A 21490-nucleotide genomic window follows, 5' to 3' on the forward strand; every position below is an offset into this window, starting at 1 on the left:
CATTCCATTTGATTTGGTTTGCTAAGCATGTTTGTCTGAGAAAGAACTTAGAATGTAGGTGCTTTGGGCCTATGTTTTCTCTGCCTATTAATAATGTTAGAAGGAAGATCGTATAGCAGAGGAGGCAGAGGTGCTACTGATACTGGAGAGAAGACCTTCCTCACCTTTTAGACCTAAGAACCATGCTACTTTTATTATCATTTTACAGGCTTTTACTCCAGTCCATATGAATTATTTTTATAAAACTGATCCATTGCATGGAAGAGAGGGTAAGGGGTTGGAGGACTGTGTATATAAGGGATAGAGAGATCTTATGTTCATTCCTGATGCCATAATATATTTCCATTGCGTATCTGAATATATAAAATTATATTAAAGCAGGCAGGTAGAGAAAAAAAATGACAAATATCAATTAAGGTAAGTATTTACTCAAAGTGATTAAGTTGTCTTAACCCTTTCTATCCTGTCACCTCCTACGATAGCATGTCAAAACCCAAGAAATAGTCATAAAGGTGACCATAGTTTTGCAATCATGATTATACCTATTCCAAGAACTTTGCAGAATGGCAATAAGTCAAAGTACCTGTCACGGCGTGAAATCAACCCAGGAGCCAAGTTGTGCTGCCTCTCTCCACCACAGGTGTCTCTTGTGCATCTCCTGAAAACTGTCCGGCTGCTGCGTCTCTTGCGTCTCCTGCAGAAGTTGGACCGTTATTCCCAACACAGCACAATCGTCCTGACTCTGCTCATGTCCATGTTTGCGCTCCTCGCACACTGGATGGCGTGTATCTGGTATGTCATTGGAAAAATGGAGAGGGAAGACAACAGCCTTCTGAAGTGGGAAGTTGGTAAGGGCTTACATTTGTCACATTTTCCATTTTTAAGTGAAAAGGAAGAATTTTCTAGAATCTGGACAGGTGAAAGATGAGCCTAAAATACATGTCCTGTGTTGATTTGTCTCATCATTTTTTTTGGAGGGCTGGGTACCCATGATACTGTGATATTTTTGGAGAATGCTTTCAGGAAAAACCTTATATTTTCCCCAATGAGTAATGGATTGACACCCTATGGGTTAGGGGATCCAAATGGTCAGTAAGGCTGTAAAAGTGCTTATATAAGTAATGTGTGGTTTGACCGTGACTTATTTGATTCAGGGTTAGTTACAGTATATCACTGAACACCTGGACTCTGGCCAGTGTTATTTTAAATCATAAGAAATCTATCACTTGTATTTGAGGTGACGAGTTGATAGAAAACATATCCCAAACATTCTTTCTTTGTAGAGAGCATGTGTTACCATAATCAGATAATTTCCCCACTAAGTAGACTTTGATCATTTGTGATGGGAGAGAGAATGACAAATAAAAACACAAATTTACAAATATGTTGTACAGCTTTATGCCTCCATCCTACATGGGAGTTTAATTGAGATTTACAAGAGTTACATAATTCTACATAAAAGAATCTAAAAATTTCTGCCCATGAACACATTTTTTAACTTATATCAATCACCAGAACTTTACAGAAAATAAAATGTCTGGACTCTGCAATCCTCTATCCTAAAGTATCTGTCTTCTTCCCACAGTCATTCCCATTTCAGAATTGTCATAGGATGCTATGTAAAATTTCTTTTCCCTTAAATTCACTCTGTGTGTGTGTTTTGTGGTTGTCCAGAAAATCCCTCATTTATGTGTTCCTCCAAAAATCAATCCTGAACTTTTGAAAGAAGCTCAGACCTACCTGCATGGATAAAGCCATAAGAGATTCCCAAGAAGAAAAAAAATCCTCTCATTTTTCATACCAGCACTTAGTGACAGCATGCACTTGGAACATCCCTGGGTTGATGCTCATAAATACCACTCTCACCACAGGGCAGATACAAAGCTGTCAAAGGCACCTTTGAAGAATGAGCTGGAAGCCTTAAGAAAGCAGGTTCAGGGGAGTGAATCTTCTCCCCAGGCTCTTAAAACTGCTCCCACAGATCTCAGTGTTGTCCCTGGGCTATGCAACACAACTGATGTGTTCTGATAATTTTCATCGAAGAATGGCTTTCTTATTTTTTTTTTTATCAAAACACTTTCTCTATGCCTTGTTGAGGACCTACCTCAATTCTCTGAAGTGAAGTAAAGGGAGAAATAAAACTGTATAGTGAAAGCAAAAATATCCTATGTAAAAACACTATGAGGAGAGCTGGGGGTGGGGAGGAGCCTGTGCTTGGATGAAAACATGTGTCATGCATCAATATTGTTTCCATTTTCTATGACTTTGTCCTGAAGGTCTCTCATCATCTTCTCCAGTGCTGTACTAATGGGGTTCAGTGAATTACAGTCCTGAGATCTTTGTTTCTTGTTTTGAATTCGTATTAGAATTGTAACTTGTGGTCAGCCACCTGATTCCTTTTCGGGCCTGACCTAATTTCCTTTGGGCCCCAGACCTATGCACTTATATTAATTTGTAAGGCTTGTCTAGTCTGAGAGTCTCCAGATGGGGAAATTCAGCTTATTCACGCTCTGAAATTTAGTTATATTGAGGAAAGCTTTTTGTTCATTTCCAACATGCCAGTCCTGCTGCAGACATATAAACTAGTTGTTTTTCTTCCCACAAACATACAGTGTTTTATTTCTCCAGGAAAAAAAATTCAGTCATCTGATTGCTTCTGATTGCCTCCTTCTACTCCTACTCTTGGTCCCAGGGTTTTATTTCAGTGAAAGGGAATTTTTGAGCTTGAAGTCAACCCACAGAAAGAACACTGGCATAATGTGATGGTGGAAAGAGCATGGCACTGGGGGCAATGGATCTGTCCCACCATCAACAGCTCCACCACTAGCCAACTGTGAGATCTGCAGGAATTTTACTCGGCTGTCTGGGCCTCAGTTTCCTCGTGTACAACATGAGAAAACTCACTATATAACTTAGACGTCTGTTTCAAGTTCCATGATTTATTACTTTAATGGAGCAATAAACCCAGTATTATGTACTTAACACACACACACACACACACATATCATAGCTTAATGCCCACATAAATCAATAGCATCCATTCAATGTCAACAAGACTGAGGAAAAGGAATGAGTTCAGCTTTTGATTATGACATGTCAAAGAATTGATATATTTTACCCAGTTATGATGAAAACTAACTAAACATTTATCTCTAGGGAATTAGATTTCCTGTCCAAACACCTCTTGGGATATGATTAGGAAGGTAGCCTACCAATTATGTCTGTCAATATTGGGTTTATAGGCTTGGCTACAAGAACTTACCCTTCTTCTAAAATTACTTGCATCATTTGTTCATTTAAAATTTTCTCCAGCTGAAATTTGGACACAAATTAAATAATTATGACCTTCTCTACCTAATTTTATAATGAAGCAGCTGAGAGTCTAGGCTAATTTAGTTTTCACTATGTAATTTGTCCACTAATAATATGTTTTACCTTTTTCAGTCCAATAATTACCATGAATCAGAAAATTCATCACACAAATAAAATTTGTTTAGAGAACATGTTGTTTTTTATGTAGTGACTAACATCACATGTATAGAATACCTTCATCTTCCCAAGGGATAGTATGGAACTTCCTTTCTAATCCTTGCTAATTGTCTTGAAATTTTCTTCTTTTTATCTTTAGCAGGCCCACTACTTACCACTAGAGAGAATTCCAGCATTTTGTATTAGATCAAATCAAAGTTGATCTTCTTTAAAAATGTTATGGTGTTACTCCTGTATGTTATCTATTTATGGAAAGAGGAACTAGTACATGTGGCCTAACTATACCAGTGGCTGGTTAGGGTATGATGTGCCTGGTAATATATTTTGCTTTGTAGTTTTGTATTTTTATACCACATTTTAAGGAACTTAGAGGTTTGGCTTACTGGTTCATGGATCTTGAGTTCTGGGAGGACCTTTGTCTAACTCATTAGTCCAATGGAGAGAATCCAGCGCTAAATATGACAAGCTCTATGGTGGAAGGGGTCATGTCCATTGTGGGCACAGCTGCATCCCCACTGTGGTAGAAACTCCTGGCACATGGAAAATGGACTGAAGTGTTTTATCAGCCTTCAAGGTCATGTAATTACTAAATGCAATCATGGCATAAGAATCTAGATTCTCTAACTCCTTGTATAAAACTCCTTCTAATAACTGAATATTATGAAATTATATATAGTAGTTATCTAGCACACTCACTCTGTCAGGAAGATGGGGAAAAGAACAAATACAGTGGTGACCACTGCACACTTGGTCCTGTGTTAAGCACGAAAGATACCAAAACAATTTGCTTAATGTTATGAATCTTCAAGTCTAATAGGAAAAAAATTGACAACTTGTTGGATAAATCACAGTATGATACATTCTATAGCAAAAACGTGCATAGAGAAGTGACAACTAAATCTAACTAGAATGTCAGGAAAAGCTTCTCCAAGACAACCTAAATTTTAAAGGATGAATATGTCTTGTCTATACTGATGCTGAGAAAAATGGCATGTGTGACTGTCGGGATATATGAAACATTTTACTAAAACCAATATAGAGTGTGAATGAGGGGGAAGGGAAGCTGGTAGATGAAGAGGCTAAAAAGATTCAGTAGTCAGGAAACAGATCTTTAAAACCCATTTCTGCTAAGCTTTAGGGTTTAGCAGAGACTATAGAAATACATCAAGTTCTCTGCTAAGCTGTGATCCTTTGGATAGAGCACCAGAAAACAGAGGCAGATGTTTCACTGTGCTTCATCGTCAACATCTGTGAAATGCCAATAATAATGGCACGTCCGTCACTGGGGTTGTCAGTACTAAGTTGGCAATCCACATGAAGCATTGAGCACTGTACTTGGCACCCAGTAACCGCTCAAAAAATATTAGCTATTATAACTATAATTACCATTTTATTGTGACAATTACTTTGAATAAAGATAGTATGATGAGCTGTGACTAATAATACTAAGCATTTAATTGAGGACGGTTATTAAGAGATGACTTAAAAGGTGTTGCCTTTAAGGTTTAGTTGTTGTGTTGGATGACAATTTAAATGCTTTTGCATATCTTCAAAATAATACATCTGCCCACACTTTCTATTTGCAATAGTCTGAAAAATTAGTAATTTTCACATAGCCTCATAATTGCACACATATAGGAGATATCCTTAGGGCTATCTCCTATATTCTGTTAGAGTGCAGAATGAGGGGTACCCTAGGACCCCCAAACTTGCACAATCTAAATGGGTTCTGCCATCTGCCATATAAAGACAAAGCATTCTCTTAGTGTGAAAGAACTTTAATAGGATTAGTGTGCATAGAGGAAGAAGATGAAAAGGGTAGGATTCCAGCAAAACACCCAAAGTTACCCATCCCCTTGTGGGTAAGTATCCAGCCAAAAAGGGTTGCCTCAAAGTGGAACCACTGATGCCAAAAGCTCGCCACAAGTCTAAGCACCTTCTGGTGGGGAATCATAGGAAAGGGGCAGGAGGGGTCTGGCAAGTCTGGATGAAAGGAGCAAAATCAAAATACAATCAGGGTAATGCCTGTCATTGTCAGCCTCCCCACAGGTCTCTAACCACATGCCTCCTCCAAGTCTAGTGGAGAAGTGATATTTCTATAACAGCCAAGATTCTTGATTGCAGAAAAAAAAAAAAAAAAAAAAGGAGAGCCTCCCCAGTGGCGCAGCGGTTGAGCACTGGGTTGCGAAGCTGCCCACAGCCTCTGCAGCGCCAGCTCGATCCCCAGCCACCAGTGAGGGTCCTACATGGCACGACAGACCTCTCCTGCCACGCCCGCTGCTCCCCTCAGCAGTGTATCATCAGTCCGCTTGTTCTGTTCCCCGCTCTGGCTTTGGTGAATTCTCTCACCCTCCCAGCTTCTGACTGTACCCAGTGTTTGTATAAATAAATAAATAAATCTTAAAAAAAAAAAAAAAAACAGAAAAGGAATTCCATTAGCAGGACATGCAGACTCAGGTTAGAAAGATGGAGAACAAGACTTTGGAAAAGAACATGAGCCAAGCAGCCCTAGCGCAAGCAGCACAGTTGCTGCCATTTGGCCGGAACACATGTCTGTCTCTGCAGGCACAGAGAGAGTCCTGACCTTCTGTTCATCTTTGATTCACAGCCCCTGAAGAGAGACTGCAGTTGGGCAAGCTTAAGTCTCATGCAAGGCACTGACTGCTGGGGCATGGAGAGACTGCCCACAACTTACCCTTCTGGTGCGGCTCTCCATCTCTCCCTGACTACATACAATGGCAGATCCCCCTATTCGCATGGGATTTGAGACGGCCAAAAAAAAGAAAAAGACAAAATGACTTCAATAACAGTTTTGCCCTTACATTTAAAAGCAAGAAGTAAAATTTATAAAAAACATTTACAAAAATGCTGCCATGAATCATCATATGCCTCTCAGACATCATCATATCAAATGGCAAGAGATGGAAGTTGGGGATGTGGCTGTTCTCAGTGCCGCTTGCTTATCCAAACATGCCTGTGCTTCTAGTGTAAACATCACAGTGGAGTTCTACTTACCAAACTTTCCTCAGTGAGATTGCATCTCTCATGGCAAAAGTGCTACTGCCTTAAATTTTTTCTCAAAAATATATAAAATAAAATTAAAAAATAATTTGAAAAATCATATACAGGCTGAATAAGATGGGCTTAGAACTTTTAAAAAAACCTGTATTTCTAAGGCTGTGACATACTGAACTTCAAAATAAAGGGTCTACTTTAAAGGTTAGAGATGAGAGTATTTTGTAATGAAAAGAAGCTCTTTTATCTCTTAATCCTTTGACTGGAGTATGCTTATCCATTGCGGATACCTGAAAGTACATCTGTATCACTGACCAAAGAAACCCAGGAATCTAGAAAGGGGGAAAAAGGGATTAAATCAGATAGCATTTTCAAATTATCATTGACAGTTTTAATCCTAAATCTTCTGATCCTCGTCGGATAAAACATCATAAAAAGCTGATTGATCTGAAGGTGTCTTTAGTTATTAACTGCTTGGCATTTACAAGCCTCATGTAATGAAAAAAATGATCAGGCTTATGAGATCATGAGCTGATTATTTCAATAACTGTATCAAATCTTCCTCAAGAAAGTAGAACATACTAGCACTCGACTTTTCTGGTTCTGTGTGAAGGATGATAAAATATCAGATAACCCTTATCTGGAAATCCACATTCTTGGGAATATACGTGAAATAAACAAAGGGGACAAAAAAGCCTAAAATTAAGGTTTCCAACCATTAAAATGGACACTAGTAAAGGGCTACTGGACTTAAATTGTTGTAAACAGGTCCTGAACTTTATGGATACTGAAATCACCTGATGATTGCATTAAAATTCTAATTCAGTAAGTCTGAGTGGGAGCCAGAGAGTCCACATTTTTAACAAGCTTCTAGGTGGAGTCAGATCTGTTGGTCCCCACAGCACACTTCAGTTGCGCAGCTTTGAACAGTTTTCGAATTTTTTGTGAATTTAATGCTGCTGGTTATAAACATTTGCAAACCAGTGAAAGTTCAGTCCTTCCTGTTCTTTTTCACCTTACAATCCTTTTTCAATTTCCATCACATCTGCATATTTATTTAGACATAATTCATTCCTAATGGACCAAGGAGGTCCATTGAGAAAGAATTAACCTCAATGCTGAAACAATACAACACAGTACTTTAAATATCATCAGAAACAATTTATAACACTTGGTTCTGAAAACTAAAATTACATACCATCAATTATTAGGGCAGGGCCTCCCTGGTGGCACAGGCAGTTGAGCGCAGCGCTGTGAAGCTGTCCACAGCCTCTGCAGTGCTGGTTCGATCCTGGCTGGCCGGGGAGGATCCCACATGGCACAGCAGACCTCTCCTGTCTCGCCCGCTGCTCCCCTCAGCAGTGTATTTCTGTCGTCTGCCTGTTCTGTTCCCCACTCTGTCTCTGGTGAATCCTCTCACCCTCCCGTGCATCTGGCCTGTACCCTGGTTCTTATATAAATAAAATTTAAAAAAAAAAATTAGGCATTTGGTGAGAAAGCGGCACAAAATTAACTTTGAATTACATGATGTTCTCAATTATTTGAAAGGGACATCCTGGGTATCAGGTGGCAGATTTGGAGTTAAAAGGATTTCTAGCTGCTAGGGCTGTTCCCTAACAGGACACCCTTGAATCTAGAAAGCACTGAGGCTGAAATATATTTAGAATATCTTTGTATCAGAGTTTCCAAATGTGTTTACACTTCAGACCAAACATTCCAAGCAGCAAACATTTCTGCTGTTATGTAAATTGGAGAGAAAGGCAGCCAGGCCATCGCCATTCTGAAGGATTGACAAGACAGATTATCATAGTATGAGCTCAGAGAAATCCCAAAGAAATTGATTAAACTTTATTTAACCCAAATGTCAAATAAATTTATTTTACCTCCTAACCCTTTTTATAATATGCATTATTAATATTCTGTTAAAAAATCTTATGACTCTGGAGTGTTAACAAGAACCACCTCAGGAAAAATTATTAAACTCACTATCATTGCAAGAAGAATAATAATGATTTTCATCTTTTTAAAAATATAAGCTGCCATATATGTCATCTCACTTAGTAAATCTAGAAGAATGGGGAGATTGTCCTCATCTATAAAGTAGAGTAGTTTTTGGAGAGTAGTTGGAAAGCTTAAATAAGGTAACATACATGAAAGCAGTGTGCCAATTTAAAAGGAGTGTAGAATTATGATGCTATTATTGTATTATAGTTAATAACATACAAACACTGCAGTTATATGTGTGTGTCAGACAGAGAGACATGTATGTATACATGCCATACCACAAATTTTTGTCTTTGTGTTCTCCACAACATATTGACTTTGATGTCCACAGAGAACACCTGTACTGGGGTGAATACGGCAATGAATGAGCTGACCACAAACAAAGATTTCTGTATCCTATCAGCCCATTCAGGTTAAAAGAGAAAGAAGGTCTGAAGTCGACTGAAGACCGACTTCAGACTTTCTTTCTGTGTGTGGAAGTAAGTCCCACTAGGCTTGAACTTCCTTATAGTTCCTCATCATTCATTTGTTGTAGAACAAAATTCTCATTGCTCATTTGATTAAAACTGGAGGTGCCTGGAAGTACAGGCAGTAATGTTACAGGAAGCCAGAGTTAGGATTTTGTTCCTGTTCAATAGTTTTATTTTTTATATATTTTAGCTATGCAAATACTTGACTTCCTCAGTATTCAGGTAACACTTGAACTGTTTGTTGCTCCCTCAAAAGGCCTTCCACTACCTGACAGTCATTAATGTAATTGCAATTACCGTCGGTAAATATCACATATTGGACTGGCTTGGCTTTCTGATTTCTAAAACACTAAGTATAAGATTGTCTACACCACTCCTACCCTTTTTAAAATCTGCCTCTCACCTTGTATCCAATAATCATCTTGCAATCAATCCGAGGTCGATTTACACCTCAGGAGTTTTAATGGTACTATGAAAACAATGGCTTATTCTCTGCTGCCACCTCTCTTGCTAAGAATAAATTATTACTTGTATTTCACTTGTTCATTTAAATAGGTGGTAAATTTATAGATCCCTATACTATCTTTTATATAAAGTATTCTATATTATTTTAAAATGTAGATTTTAAATAAATTGTAGATTTTAGAGGCCATATTCCTCACTTAGTGCCTGATGACTTGTGTGATGTTGCAGTGAATCAATCCATTGTTAACACAATTTCAGTTTTTACTAAGTGGTAGCAACATGAAAGAGAATTCTAAGCAATGGTGTTGGTCTTTCGGGGATACAAGAGAGGGCTAACATTTCAACTCCTTCTCGCTCTCTATCTTGTTCTTTTTTCTGTATTTCCTGTCTCAGTATAAGCCCAAATATGTGTCCCTCTTCTCTGGAAAGAAATTTGGGTTTGTATTGTTTTCATCTCTCACTAAATGAAAAATTCTTCCAGGGCATTTCAACCTGGAAAAATACTCTTGGGTCTTAAACATCCTGTGTCCTACCCTAGCCCTAGATTTTTTTTTAAGATTTATTTATTTATGCATACAAGATCTGGGGTACAAGCCAGAGGTGTGGGGGGTGAGAGGATTCAACAGAGACAGAGGGGAGCAGAACAGGCAGACTGACTGAAATACACTGCTGAGGGGAGCAGCGGGTGAGACAGGAAAGGTCTGCTGCGCCATGTGGGTTGCTCCCTGGCTGGCTGGGGATCAAACTTGTGCTGCAGAAGCTGTGGATAGCTTCATAGTGCTGCGCTTAACCTCTTGCGTCACCAGGGAGGCCCCTTAGACCTAGGTTTTGGAAGAGAGTCCCCTCTGAGTATTTTCCCCATGGAGCCAGTCACTGACTTCTTCTGCTCCTCCCAAAAGATCCTCTGTAAATTTTGCCTATCTCTGACCTCTTCCTTTCTACCCTATTGGTTTTTCCAGCAGGGATTGTAGAGTTTTAGGATTGGGAACAGTTATCTGTTTCTAGATCAGGGGGTGCAAAATGTTTCAGCTCTTAAAGGAATTAAAAATTGAAGATGCATCTCTCACAGTTTAATTTTTTTAATGTATTTTTTTAATTGTGGTAATATTGGGATACCCACATCAGGTTTTACCACCATAGTGCACTTGCCCATGGTCTACCACCATAGACCATTGTGCTTCCTGCCCTCCTAGTTCTTACCCTTCCCCACTCCCTGCCCTACCCCCTTCCCCTCTTGGTGCTTCAGTTCTGTAGTCAGCAATCAAGGGTTAAAGACAAGCTTAAAATCTCACAGACTAATTTTATTTTATTTGTGTGTGTGTGTGTGTGTTTGCTTCTTTTTTTTTAAATAATAAATTTTATTTTTATATTCCGCATACAATTGCAACCCCCCCATTCTGACCCCAATCCCTCCCCTCCCGCCCCCCACCCCCAAAAAGTGTCTCTGGTTCATAGTTTTTTGTTGATTTTGATTTTCACTTTCTTATATTCATTTTCCTGGTCCCTTATTTAAGTTTTCTAGATTCCTGCTATGAGTGAGACCATCCGGTATTTTTCTTTTTCTTTCTGGCTTATTTCGCTGAGCATGATCCCTTCCAGCGCCATCCATGTTTCACAGACTAATTTTAAGGTGGTTCAAAAGGTAACGTTAATGTCCAAAGAAATGAATGTTACTTTTGGAGATCAGGGAGATTTTGCTATAACTGACTGAGGGTTGGATTTTCGTTTCTTCATCCCTCCCTCCAACCTTCTTTCCTTCTATATATTCTAATGCCTAACTAGTTCCCCAGTAACATTTATTGAATAATCCGTTTATTTCCACTAATAGAGCATTTTAATCATATTTATTATGCATACATACGACTGCTGCTAGATTTCATTTTTCTTCCATTGACAATCTAATTTTATCCCAATATAACATAATTTTAATTATTCTACTGTTTAAATTTTGGTGCAGTAAGTAGAATGGAGCCATTCTAGCTCACTTAGTCATTTACATCAATATTAGAAAAAAGTCTCCCCCCCCTAAAAAATTTAACTGGCACTTCAATTGGAGTTAATTTTAGAAACTGATTTGGGGAAATTAATGCTTTTGTAACGCTGAGATATTTTTGGCATCCAAGGTTATGGTATTTACCCTCCATTTATTTGAAGTGTTTTTATATTATTAAGCAAAATTGTTTAGTTTCCTTCACATGGGTTGCACATATTTCTTATTTCTTACTAAGTTTACTTATACATATTTGTACACATGAGAGTGGGACCTGTTTTCCATTAATTTTGTTTCAGATATTGAAACTAATAAATTGTCAACAATCTGGTGACTTCAAAATGATATTTTATAGTTATCTCAAATAATATGTATCCAGTCAGTTTTAATTAATTCTTTGGAATTTTTTATGAAGATAGTCATACAGTCCTCAGGGACTAGTGAATGTCTCCCTTACTTATCCAATGATTATGCCCTTATTAGCTGCTATTTTCTAAAATTAAAACAACAAAATTATTTATTGTATTAAATGTTTAAGCTCACAAGAGGTTTTACTTAAAAGGTGCTTTATAACTCACTAACGGTGTAAGTGATGCTTGGTACTCCACAGAATTATACCACATTCTAAATTATGGCCCTCAGAAATCGATTTCATATAAGAACAATTCTTAGTTTAGAATTAGATCCTTTCTTCTAAACATAGCCCTGTTACTAGCCCTGCGTGAAGTAGGAAATTTTACCAAGCTGTCCCAATTATCCCTTTTAAAATGAGATGCTTGGCTAATTCTGAGACTCAATCCTTACTCATAAAGCCCTTCTGGAATATAAAAATGGAAGCTGTAAATCTCTGATGATAAATTCATATATTCACATGCAAATATATTACAAAAAATTATAGGCAGTTTGTAGGTTCCACGGCGTTCTTTCATGGATTCCTAGTAAATAAAATGCACAAAAAGATCCCAGAGCTAGGTGATTTCTAAGGTAGTTTTTAACTTAGAGAAGATTTAGTAACAATTCTTAAAAAACAAAACAAAACAAAACAAAAAAAACTGCAGTACACCTGAGGCTTAGGTGTGGTGAAGGAGTTATACCTTATTACTCTGCTGACATATCTTTTGTCATAAGTAAAAACTGGGTTAAAGCTATCCTACTTCATCAGTGAAAATTTTTTAACCTTCATGTTCTTCCCAGGTTTTTGCCATTGGAATATAATTATATTCTGTCCAATATATGCTGTAATATCCTTCTCATTAAATTCATTTCTTTCTATAATTCTTATCATTAAGAGACTTTAGTTATAGCCACACACTTCCAATTTTGTGATGTAAACAAGCGCCAAAAATGATTTCTCTGTACAGGGCCAACTTTCAAGAATACAATGATTTCTTAAATTGAGAGAAAGCAAAGCCACCCTCTCAATTGACTATAGAAATACCTTATGATTAAAATGCTCAAAATATCATGTCTGATTTATTTTTTTTTAAGGATAGTCAGAAGCAAAGCTGACTTCTTAAGACTTCTGCCACTTGGTGAATGTTCTCATTAGCTCAGCTGGTGAGTCTCTTCATAATATAGCCTTTAACTCCAGTATTTTCTTTTCAGTCATTGTACTCAATGACCTTATGCAGTTGAGTTGGTTTCAGCTGAGTTATTCTTTAATTGACGACAACCTTGTTTCATAGATTGATAAAATGTAAAGAGTAACCCTAGAGAGTATATGTGTGAAACCTCTAATTTTACTTAATTGCTTCTCTTTCATAAGGCCCCATGAGGTTCTAGGTAGAACAGTGGACAGGAAACTGTGAAATTAAAAGTCTCATCCTGGCTCTAGGTGTTATATTTCTTCTATCTAAAATGAGATGATCAGAACAAATCATGTCTGTTCAGAGCAGCTTTTCTCATTTCTATATCAAGAAGAGGAAAAAGAATTTTTAATAAAGTTATTCTACATTGCTATTCCTGAAAATAGAAATACATATTTCTATTTCCAAAAATATTTGAAGTAGGTTTTTGTGACTTCTGGTCCTTGGTCCAAAGGGGGACTGGTCCAAGTTCCAACATCTTGATGTATGATTTTTTAAAATTTTTAGTCTATTCCTTTCTTCAAGTCTGAACATGATAACTTTTAATTTTCAGTGGAGAATAAAGGTAATATTTTTTAAAGTAATAGAAAGTATGATTTCAATGGAAAAAGGAATCAGGTGTCAGTATTTTTCTTCTTTTCCTTTTTATTGCTTATTTTATGTTCATTGGATCAAGCTTCTGAGTTGAATCTAAATATTTTATATATTCTCTCTGATTGAATTTCCCTACTCTTATTTTTTTGATTCATATTAATCATGTACTAATTTTCTGTTTTTCTAACTCTTGCAAAATGTTAAGCTATTTCCTCAAGTATTTTATAATTTTTTTTTCATTTTGCTGTGAATTCTTCTTCAATAGTGCTACTTTCCATTGTGAGTTTGTTATATGTTTTGTTTGAAATATAAACATGATGTTGATCTAACCCTTAAAAGTTCAAGTGAATAAGGACTAATTTGTCAAAACCTCATTCCCACTTGGAATGCTTTATGGGGGGAAATCATTTACATGTAAGACATAAAGTCACCAGTCCTTCAAATGAAACTGTTTGGTTATCAGGAAAATAACTGCTGTCTTATGAAGATGCCATTAAATCACTCAATATATAAGTATTTCTTCGTAGCCCCTATATTAATCAGGAATTCTTTGTATATTTTTTCCCCAGAGACTATAGAGAAAAATAGAACAGAAGAAGAACTGATTCTCTAAGACTGTTGCATTTAAACTGTACAACATTTTTAGTACTTAACTATAAAACAACTATTTGTTGAGGCCCTACGAAGGACAGTGTTATGAACTGTGAGTGATAAAAGGAATTATAAAATGGAATCTGCCTTCTAGAAGAGCATTCTTGCTAGAAAGTCAAGAAGTAGATGCAAAAATATGCAAAATTTCTTTTTTTAATGTTATTTTGCTGCAAGTTTGTACAGGCAGAAAGTTCCTTCTATTTAGAAAGAAGTAGAAGTAATTATAACTGAATCTCTGTGAAGAGGGCATTTCAGTTCGGCTTCTAACGGTGAGTACTATATTGGAGGAGGATTCAACAAAGATTATTGAGGTGGCGGGCACAGCATGAATAAATGCATGCAAGTGGAAGGCCTCACAGTGTATTTGAGGAGCAGTGAATGGATGAGCTTGCTTAGAGTAGAAAATCCTTGAACAGCTGGGGCTGTGAAATAAAAGCCTAGAGGAGAAAGTAGCTTAGCATGCGTGGATGCAGCAGGCCAGGCACTAAAGTACAAGTTAATGAAATTAAGTTCTGAAAGAAGTAGCGAATGAAACTCCTTTCTGAGCAAACCACCCATGAGCTAATTCCAGCACCAATATTGATGAAAATCTCAGTTTTTTCCAGAGAATCTGAGAAGTGGGATTTTTTTGGGTAAGTGTCTAGTATCTAAACATTGGTAAGCAATTCAGAACTTGCGAAGCATAGTGTAAGAGCCAAACAAAGTATTTTGGGCTTGGTCATAGGTCTACAATATGCCATCCCAAATAGAGGGTGGTTAGAGAGAGGAATAAAATCAAAATAATGGGTTAGCACCAGAGCTAATGGGTTAGTACTGGCTGAAATATGCAGCTATAATCCCTAAATCAACAGAGACCAGAGAAAGTGCACTATGATTAATATAGAATTTTAAGAATTTTATTCCAAGCTCGAAAAGGAGAATCAGAAAACACTTCTCTTCATGATATTTACCAAACTGTTTAGTCTAGCTGTAGACATTCCCACGAAAAGACATATGCATACTATTTTTAGGAAGTGGTGTCACACTCTATATACTTTCCACTAATGAAAAGTTTCCCTCTGTTTATTATACTAATTATGTGAATATTTTTATAAAATGGTATTGAATTTGTAAAGAATTCCCATAATAACACTTTCACCAGTTGAGATTTTAACAAACATGAACATAACTCATAGATATATGATAGGAAACAAAAGCTCATTAAAATTTTTATCTAAACTAATTAAACATCTGGCATAAAAACTCCAATTCCTCTTCTCTCCTTTCTTGTCGCATATATGTGTGGGTGTTTGCCTAGTGTCTAGGATTTCTCCAATTAGCCACAAAGAGAAGAAATACTTAAAATGAGTTTCATTGTTTACGATCCTACAGAGGCTACTGCAACATCTCCTTGCTGACCTGTCCTTTTACTGTGACATGAATCTTTTGTTTTCCATTGAGATTAGTCAGGCAAGGCAGTGATAAAGCCAAATTTTAATTCCTCAGTAACTAAGAGCCCAGAACTCCATTTGTGATAGAAATTATTGGTATAGGTTCCCTTTTTAAAAACTAATGGAGGGGGCCTCTCTGATGGTGCAAGGGAGTAAGTCACAGCTATCTGCAGCCACTGCAGCACGGCACAAGTTTGATCCCAGGCTGGCCAGGGAACTGACCCACATGGCACAGCAGACCTCTCCTGTCTCGCCAGCTGCTGTATTTCAGTCAATCCACCTAATCTGCTCCCCACTCTGTCTCTGGTGAATCAATCCTCTCACCTACTGTACCTGTGGCCTGTACCCCAGCTCTTGTACACATAAATAAATCAATCTTTATAATGAAATAAAATAGAAACTAGTGGATTTTTCTCAGGTCTAAAATAAGATGAGATGTTGCCATTTGTGATGACATGGATGGGACTGGAGGTGATTATAATTAGTGAAATAAGTCAGAGGAGAAAGATATACCGAACCGTTACACTCATCAATGGGTACAGAAAAATGAAACAAAAGAATTAATAAGCTAAATGAAAACAAACCCTAGAAATATGACTATAGAGGCTGCCAGAGGGGAGGATCTAAGGTTAGATCTCTAAGGTTGCGTTGATGGCAGGGTGGTGTGGTAACATACATTTGAGGAGATGTGAACCTGTTCTAAATCACATACAAAATTTTGTAAACCAATGTTACCTCAATTAAAAATACTAATAAAATAAAATCTTAAAAAGTGGAATCAAGTACTGTCGAAATTAAAGATGTAAGAAAAAAAGTACTTCATCTAAAAAAACCTTAAAAATAAAAGAATTTAAATTTCTAAAAATGAATGAAAATGTCATAAAACTGGTGGATTTTTATCCTACTGTATTTGTCTACACAAAAATGAGTAGACTGGCAAAAATTGGATACTGGAAGATTTATTCAATTGAAATATTAAAGGCAGAAGTAAAGGCTAATGGACATCTAATTATTTGCCCTTTTCAAAATCTATATCCATTTTCTCTTATTTAAAATTATCCTGTTAAGAACATGAGTTCTAGATTCAAACTTTGAAGGCTGTCACCTCTCCCTCCTTTCTGTGTTAATGTGTGTGTTATTTCCTTGTGTAAGACACAGACCTCATTTGTAAAATAGACATCAGATTGTAGCGTGCATTCAATGACATAAAGGGATGGCTGAGTCCGCAGTACATGTCAGTTACTGTCATTATTGTTATTACTATTTTTTCTTATTAAAATCATGGCTATAGCAGCTGATTTTGTTCCCAAGACACTATGTACATTATTTACAGTATTGGAACATCCAAAATCCAGACTGCCTACAGTTTTTACTAAAAACCTGCCACTGATGGTCAGAGATTACAGGCTTATTTTTAGCAGTGTTTCTAGCCTGAAATGGAATTCTGTCAAGGTTGGCATTTTTTTAATGTGACTCACAGGAGAGCTGTATTGCTAATTTTATCTTCTACCCATAAAATCATGTTTTAGTGCTAGCTAATTCCATTAATTTTTTAAATATGCTGGTTTAGGTTTACAGGTTGCAAAGCTATTCTGTGGCTGAAATAGTCTGTTTTGGAATATGTGGTGACTTTTTCTGACCCATTCGGGAGTAATTGATGAAATGATTTTAAAGAGGTGATTAGCACTTAAGAGTAAGTCGTAAGTGAGTGTACAGGATTCTCCAATACATGGTTTTTTAATATGATTCATACAAAAGATATTTGTTCACAGCAATGAAAATACATTTGCAAAAATCCAAAACGAATGTCATGGCATAATAGGATTCTCAAGAATTAGTTATTCTTAAATGAATAACCCAGTTTTGTTTTGTTGACAACTGAGGATTTCTGGCTGCCTGATTTTTCTGTCAATAACTTGCTTGGTGAATGTTGTCAGCAAGTCACACTGTGGTCGCTATTCTTTACAAATGTCATGAGTACATAGAGCACACACATACACGTGTGTGTGTGTGTGTGTGTGTGTGTGTGTGTGAGAGAGAGAGAGAGAGAGAGAGAGAGAGAGAGACCAGCAATTCACTTTCACAGCCTAGTTATAGATTTTGGCATTCTTTTAAGTTGGCAAATCAAATCCTTTTCTTTCTTTAGAGGGGAAAGAGACCATCTTTTGGTAGCAAGCTTTTTGTAAATTATCTCTGTGAGTCAATAATTACATTCAGAGGTATTAATCAGAAAATTAAGTCTTTATTTGACTAAATACTTGATGAGTACAAGATGTTTGGACCCTGCCATTCTGAACCTTCCACTCCCTGCGTCCCCTGGAGACATTTCCATGTGTGTTCAGTTACACAGACATGTTCCTTAGATACATAGTTGATGTATCACCTAGATTGTACTTCCCACAATTCATCATACTAATTTGGGAGTCAAGTACCTATACAGCAGGGTTAAGCCATTATTTCTAATTTTTTTGAAATGTTATTTAAATTATTTTGTTATTTTCTCCATGAACTTTACACCAAGGAGTTAATTCATCTATCATTTTTTTTTTAACTTAGAGCAGATAGACTAAGTTTTCTTCTGTGACATCTCTACCAAAGTGCAGTTTTCTCAATTTAAGTTTTAAAGAACTAATTTTATCAAGAAAATTTTAGAATTCCATCATTTTTGATCAGTAACAATTTTTACCCTGCTCTTTATTGCAGATCTTACTTTTACCAGTTATTTCTTCTGTGTCTAATTTTTCCTGAATTGATGTTTTCTGTCTTCAGTTTCTTTAGGAAATTTTTATTTTCTGTTTGGTCATTTTAAACATTATTAGCTGTATCTGTCTTCTTTCCAATAAGCATGTTTAATAATTAGATAATCAAAATGTGTTTATTTCTTTGAAAAAAAGGAGTAGAGAGCATGAGATAGAATGATCACATCTAGCAGTGAGTGTAAATGCCCTCCTTCAAAAAGTAATAGCTCCGTGAGATCAATCAGGAGACAAATGGTTTTCCTAACTGAGGGAGATGCCTTGGAGATATTTTGTACTTTATACTCTGTTTATAGTTATGAATCACTTGATTCTAACCCCCAGATTACCCAGTGCCACATGTCCATTTTTTTGGTTGTATACGTGATATATAATGAACATCAACTCATCACCTAATTTACAAAGTGAATTTATTTGTGAACAATATCGTTAGTTGTGAGAAAGTGATAGAAAACTGCAAAAAAGGGAAAAAACCTATGTGGGGGAGGGGAAGGAACTGACATTTTAAGCAAGAGTCATACCCCAGGCATCATGACAGATGTTATATAAAACTATCTTCTTCAATCCTCTCAACAAACCAGGAGGTATTTAAACTTTCAATTTTTAGTGGAAGAAATTGGAACAGAGAGTGCTCACCGAGTGGAGTCAAGTTGCTAAGTGCTGATGGGGCTGCAGGCCAAGCCATTCTGCAAACGCATATTCTTTTATACATGACACTTGCCGTGTACCTATCCTGTGGTCTTTACGGTTTAGAAAGATAAGCTTTATCACTTAACACATATGTATTGAGTACATATTAGGGACCACATGCTGAGCTAGGCTTAGAAATAAGGTATGTAAGACAGACCATCACCCCACTCTTATGAAGCCTGCAGTCTAACATGAGCTGCAACAGATAATAAGAGAGATTAAGTGCAGTAATAATACCTCCAGTGGGACGATAAAGAGGCAGAAGTGGAAGGGATTGAGCATCATAAGCAAAAGGAATAAAAAAATGATTACATGGATTACTGAAAAGTGAGGGGATAAAAACACCCTCTAAATGAAACCACTGCAGGTGAGAGAATTTTACAATATCCAGAAAGATTCATAAAAGTTTTTATGAGTGTTTCATCATAGTGATGATGATTCACAATAGTCAGAAAATATATCTAGATACCAGCATAAGGGGCCTCCCTGGTGTCAGCACTATGAAGCCACTGCAGCACGAGTTCTATATCCAGCCAGGGAGGTGACCCTCATGGCATCTCCTGGCTCACCTGCTGCTCCCCTCAGCAGTGTATTTCAGTGAATCTGCTTGTTCTGCTCCCCACTCTGTCTCTGATGAATCCTCTCACTGCCCCCCCCCCACTTCTGGCCTATACCCCAGCTCTTATATGCATAAATAAAGCTTAAAAAAAAAAAGATACCAGCTTAAGATACCAGTTTTCTGGCATTGAATTGAATGCCAGTATGAGCCTCTCTAAATACTGAAAAGTGTCTCTCCTGCTTTGTATTTACCTAGCTTTGGAGTAAGTGTACATGATTCTAAGATGAATCCCAAGAGGTTTCTCAAGCAATTTCTCAGGGACTTTTACCTTACTAGTTCTTTACAGATTATTTCTAAAATTTAAAAATGTGTATTATCTTTTTTTTATGAGAATTCTTATAATAACATTGAACAAACTCCCCCAACTTGAGCAAAAATTATACTAATCCACAGCTATTTTATTTGTGATTTCTCTGTTACACACACACACACACACACATACATACACACACACACACACACACACACACACACAGAAACACACAGATAAATTCAATGATTTTTATTCAAAGGTTTACATTCTTGACAGGCAGTTAGCCATTTTATCAAATATAAGTCCATGTTATAGCAGTTTAAGCCCAACTTCTTCTGTGGTTATTGATTTTTGATACCTTGGAGGAGAAGAAAATATTTCTAAGTTTGAAAACTGGCAGGTTAAACATACTTTACATGACTTTCTATCCCATTCCTTCTATTTCAGCCAAATCGCATTAATTCCTTTTCCTCGTATGTGCATTTTATGTTTCTGGTCTAGTGCCTTTGTTCATGAGCTTTCAACTCCCCAAAAGCAATTTTCCTTCATCTCTGTTATTCGAAATCCTATTTATTATGTATGGCAAAATTTGCATATTCCTCTCCCCTGTAAATAAATGCTCTGATTGTTCCAGCACTTAGTTCCACTGACTTGACACTTGTGTTTCCCCAACAGATTGTGTGAAGACCAATCTCCCTCATCTCTGCATCTCATGCCACATCCAAAACATTATGTGTGGTTATAAAATACCTGCTAAGTGAGTGAATTAGCTGCTTAACCACTTACAAGTTAGTTAGGGATTATTAGACAGGTGGAAGCAATGAAAGTAATATTTTTGGTCTCCAGATTCAAAGAAAGCCTCACTTCAGGAGTGTGGAAGATAAAGCAGAGGGAGTTGATCTGCACACCCCCTGGTCTGGGAACTATATGTGAGAATAGGACATTCAGGAATGAAATGTCATGAAGGGGCAATTGCTGACCAAAAAACTGTGTTCAACTCTGAGACAAAGCATCTAAGATAGAGTTTGACTATCTGCAGGCTATTCAGGAAAGGGAAACGAGATGCAAAGATTGTCACATGACCCTATAAAAAGTATGCCCCATAGAGAGGGTGGGGCTGGAGCAGAGGCATTGACAAGTGTATTTGTAAACATTGGAAATGCTGTAATATTGTGGAAAGAACAGAACTAGGCCACAGGGTGGAGAACCAGAGAAGGCAGGTTGGGCTCAACACCAGATGAGAACTCAGCTGCGGCATCCAGGTAAACGTTGTGTGGCTGGACCCTCAGCTCTTGGGACAGGGAGCCAATTCTGCCTTCCACCTGGGCCTGAGCTCACCCCAGCCCTAGTATTTAGTTTCTTCCCCAGAGATCCTGCTGCTGCTCCTTCAGCACTGCCAGTTATGTTGCTGTGCTTCCAGCCACCTTTCCCTGATATGTGTTGTCCCTGACTTCTCTCTGCCACTGCTGTGCCTCCTG

The 21490-nt window shown here is 37.2% G+C and overlaps 1 protein-coding gene across 2 annotated transcripts in view; it reads left to right on the forward strand.

Annotated features, from left to right (window-relative positions):
* Positions 1-21490, forward strand: part of KCNH8 (potassium voltage-gated channel subfamily H member 8) — a 246037-nt gene that overhangs the window by 148567 nt on the left and 75980 nt on the right. For both annotated transcript variants that reach the window (XM_037524877.2, XM_054691469.1), the window contains exon 7: positions 641-848. In XM_037524877.2, the coding sequence (XP_037380774.1) occupies positions 641-848 (208 nt within the window). The remainder of the gene's footprint in view (positions 1-640; positions 849-21490) is intronic.

The sequence above is a fragment of the Talpa occidentalis genome, unplaced genomic scaffold (assembly GCF_014898055.3).
Source record: "Talpa occidentalis isolate TD23 unplaced genomic scaffold, MPIMG_talOcc4v2.1 talOcc4.10, whole genome shotgun sequence".
NCBI classification, from domain to species: domain Eukaryota; kingdom Metazoa; phylum Chordata; class Mammalia; order Eulipotyphla; family Talpidae; genus Talpa; species Talpa occidentalis.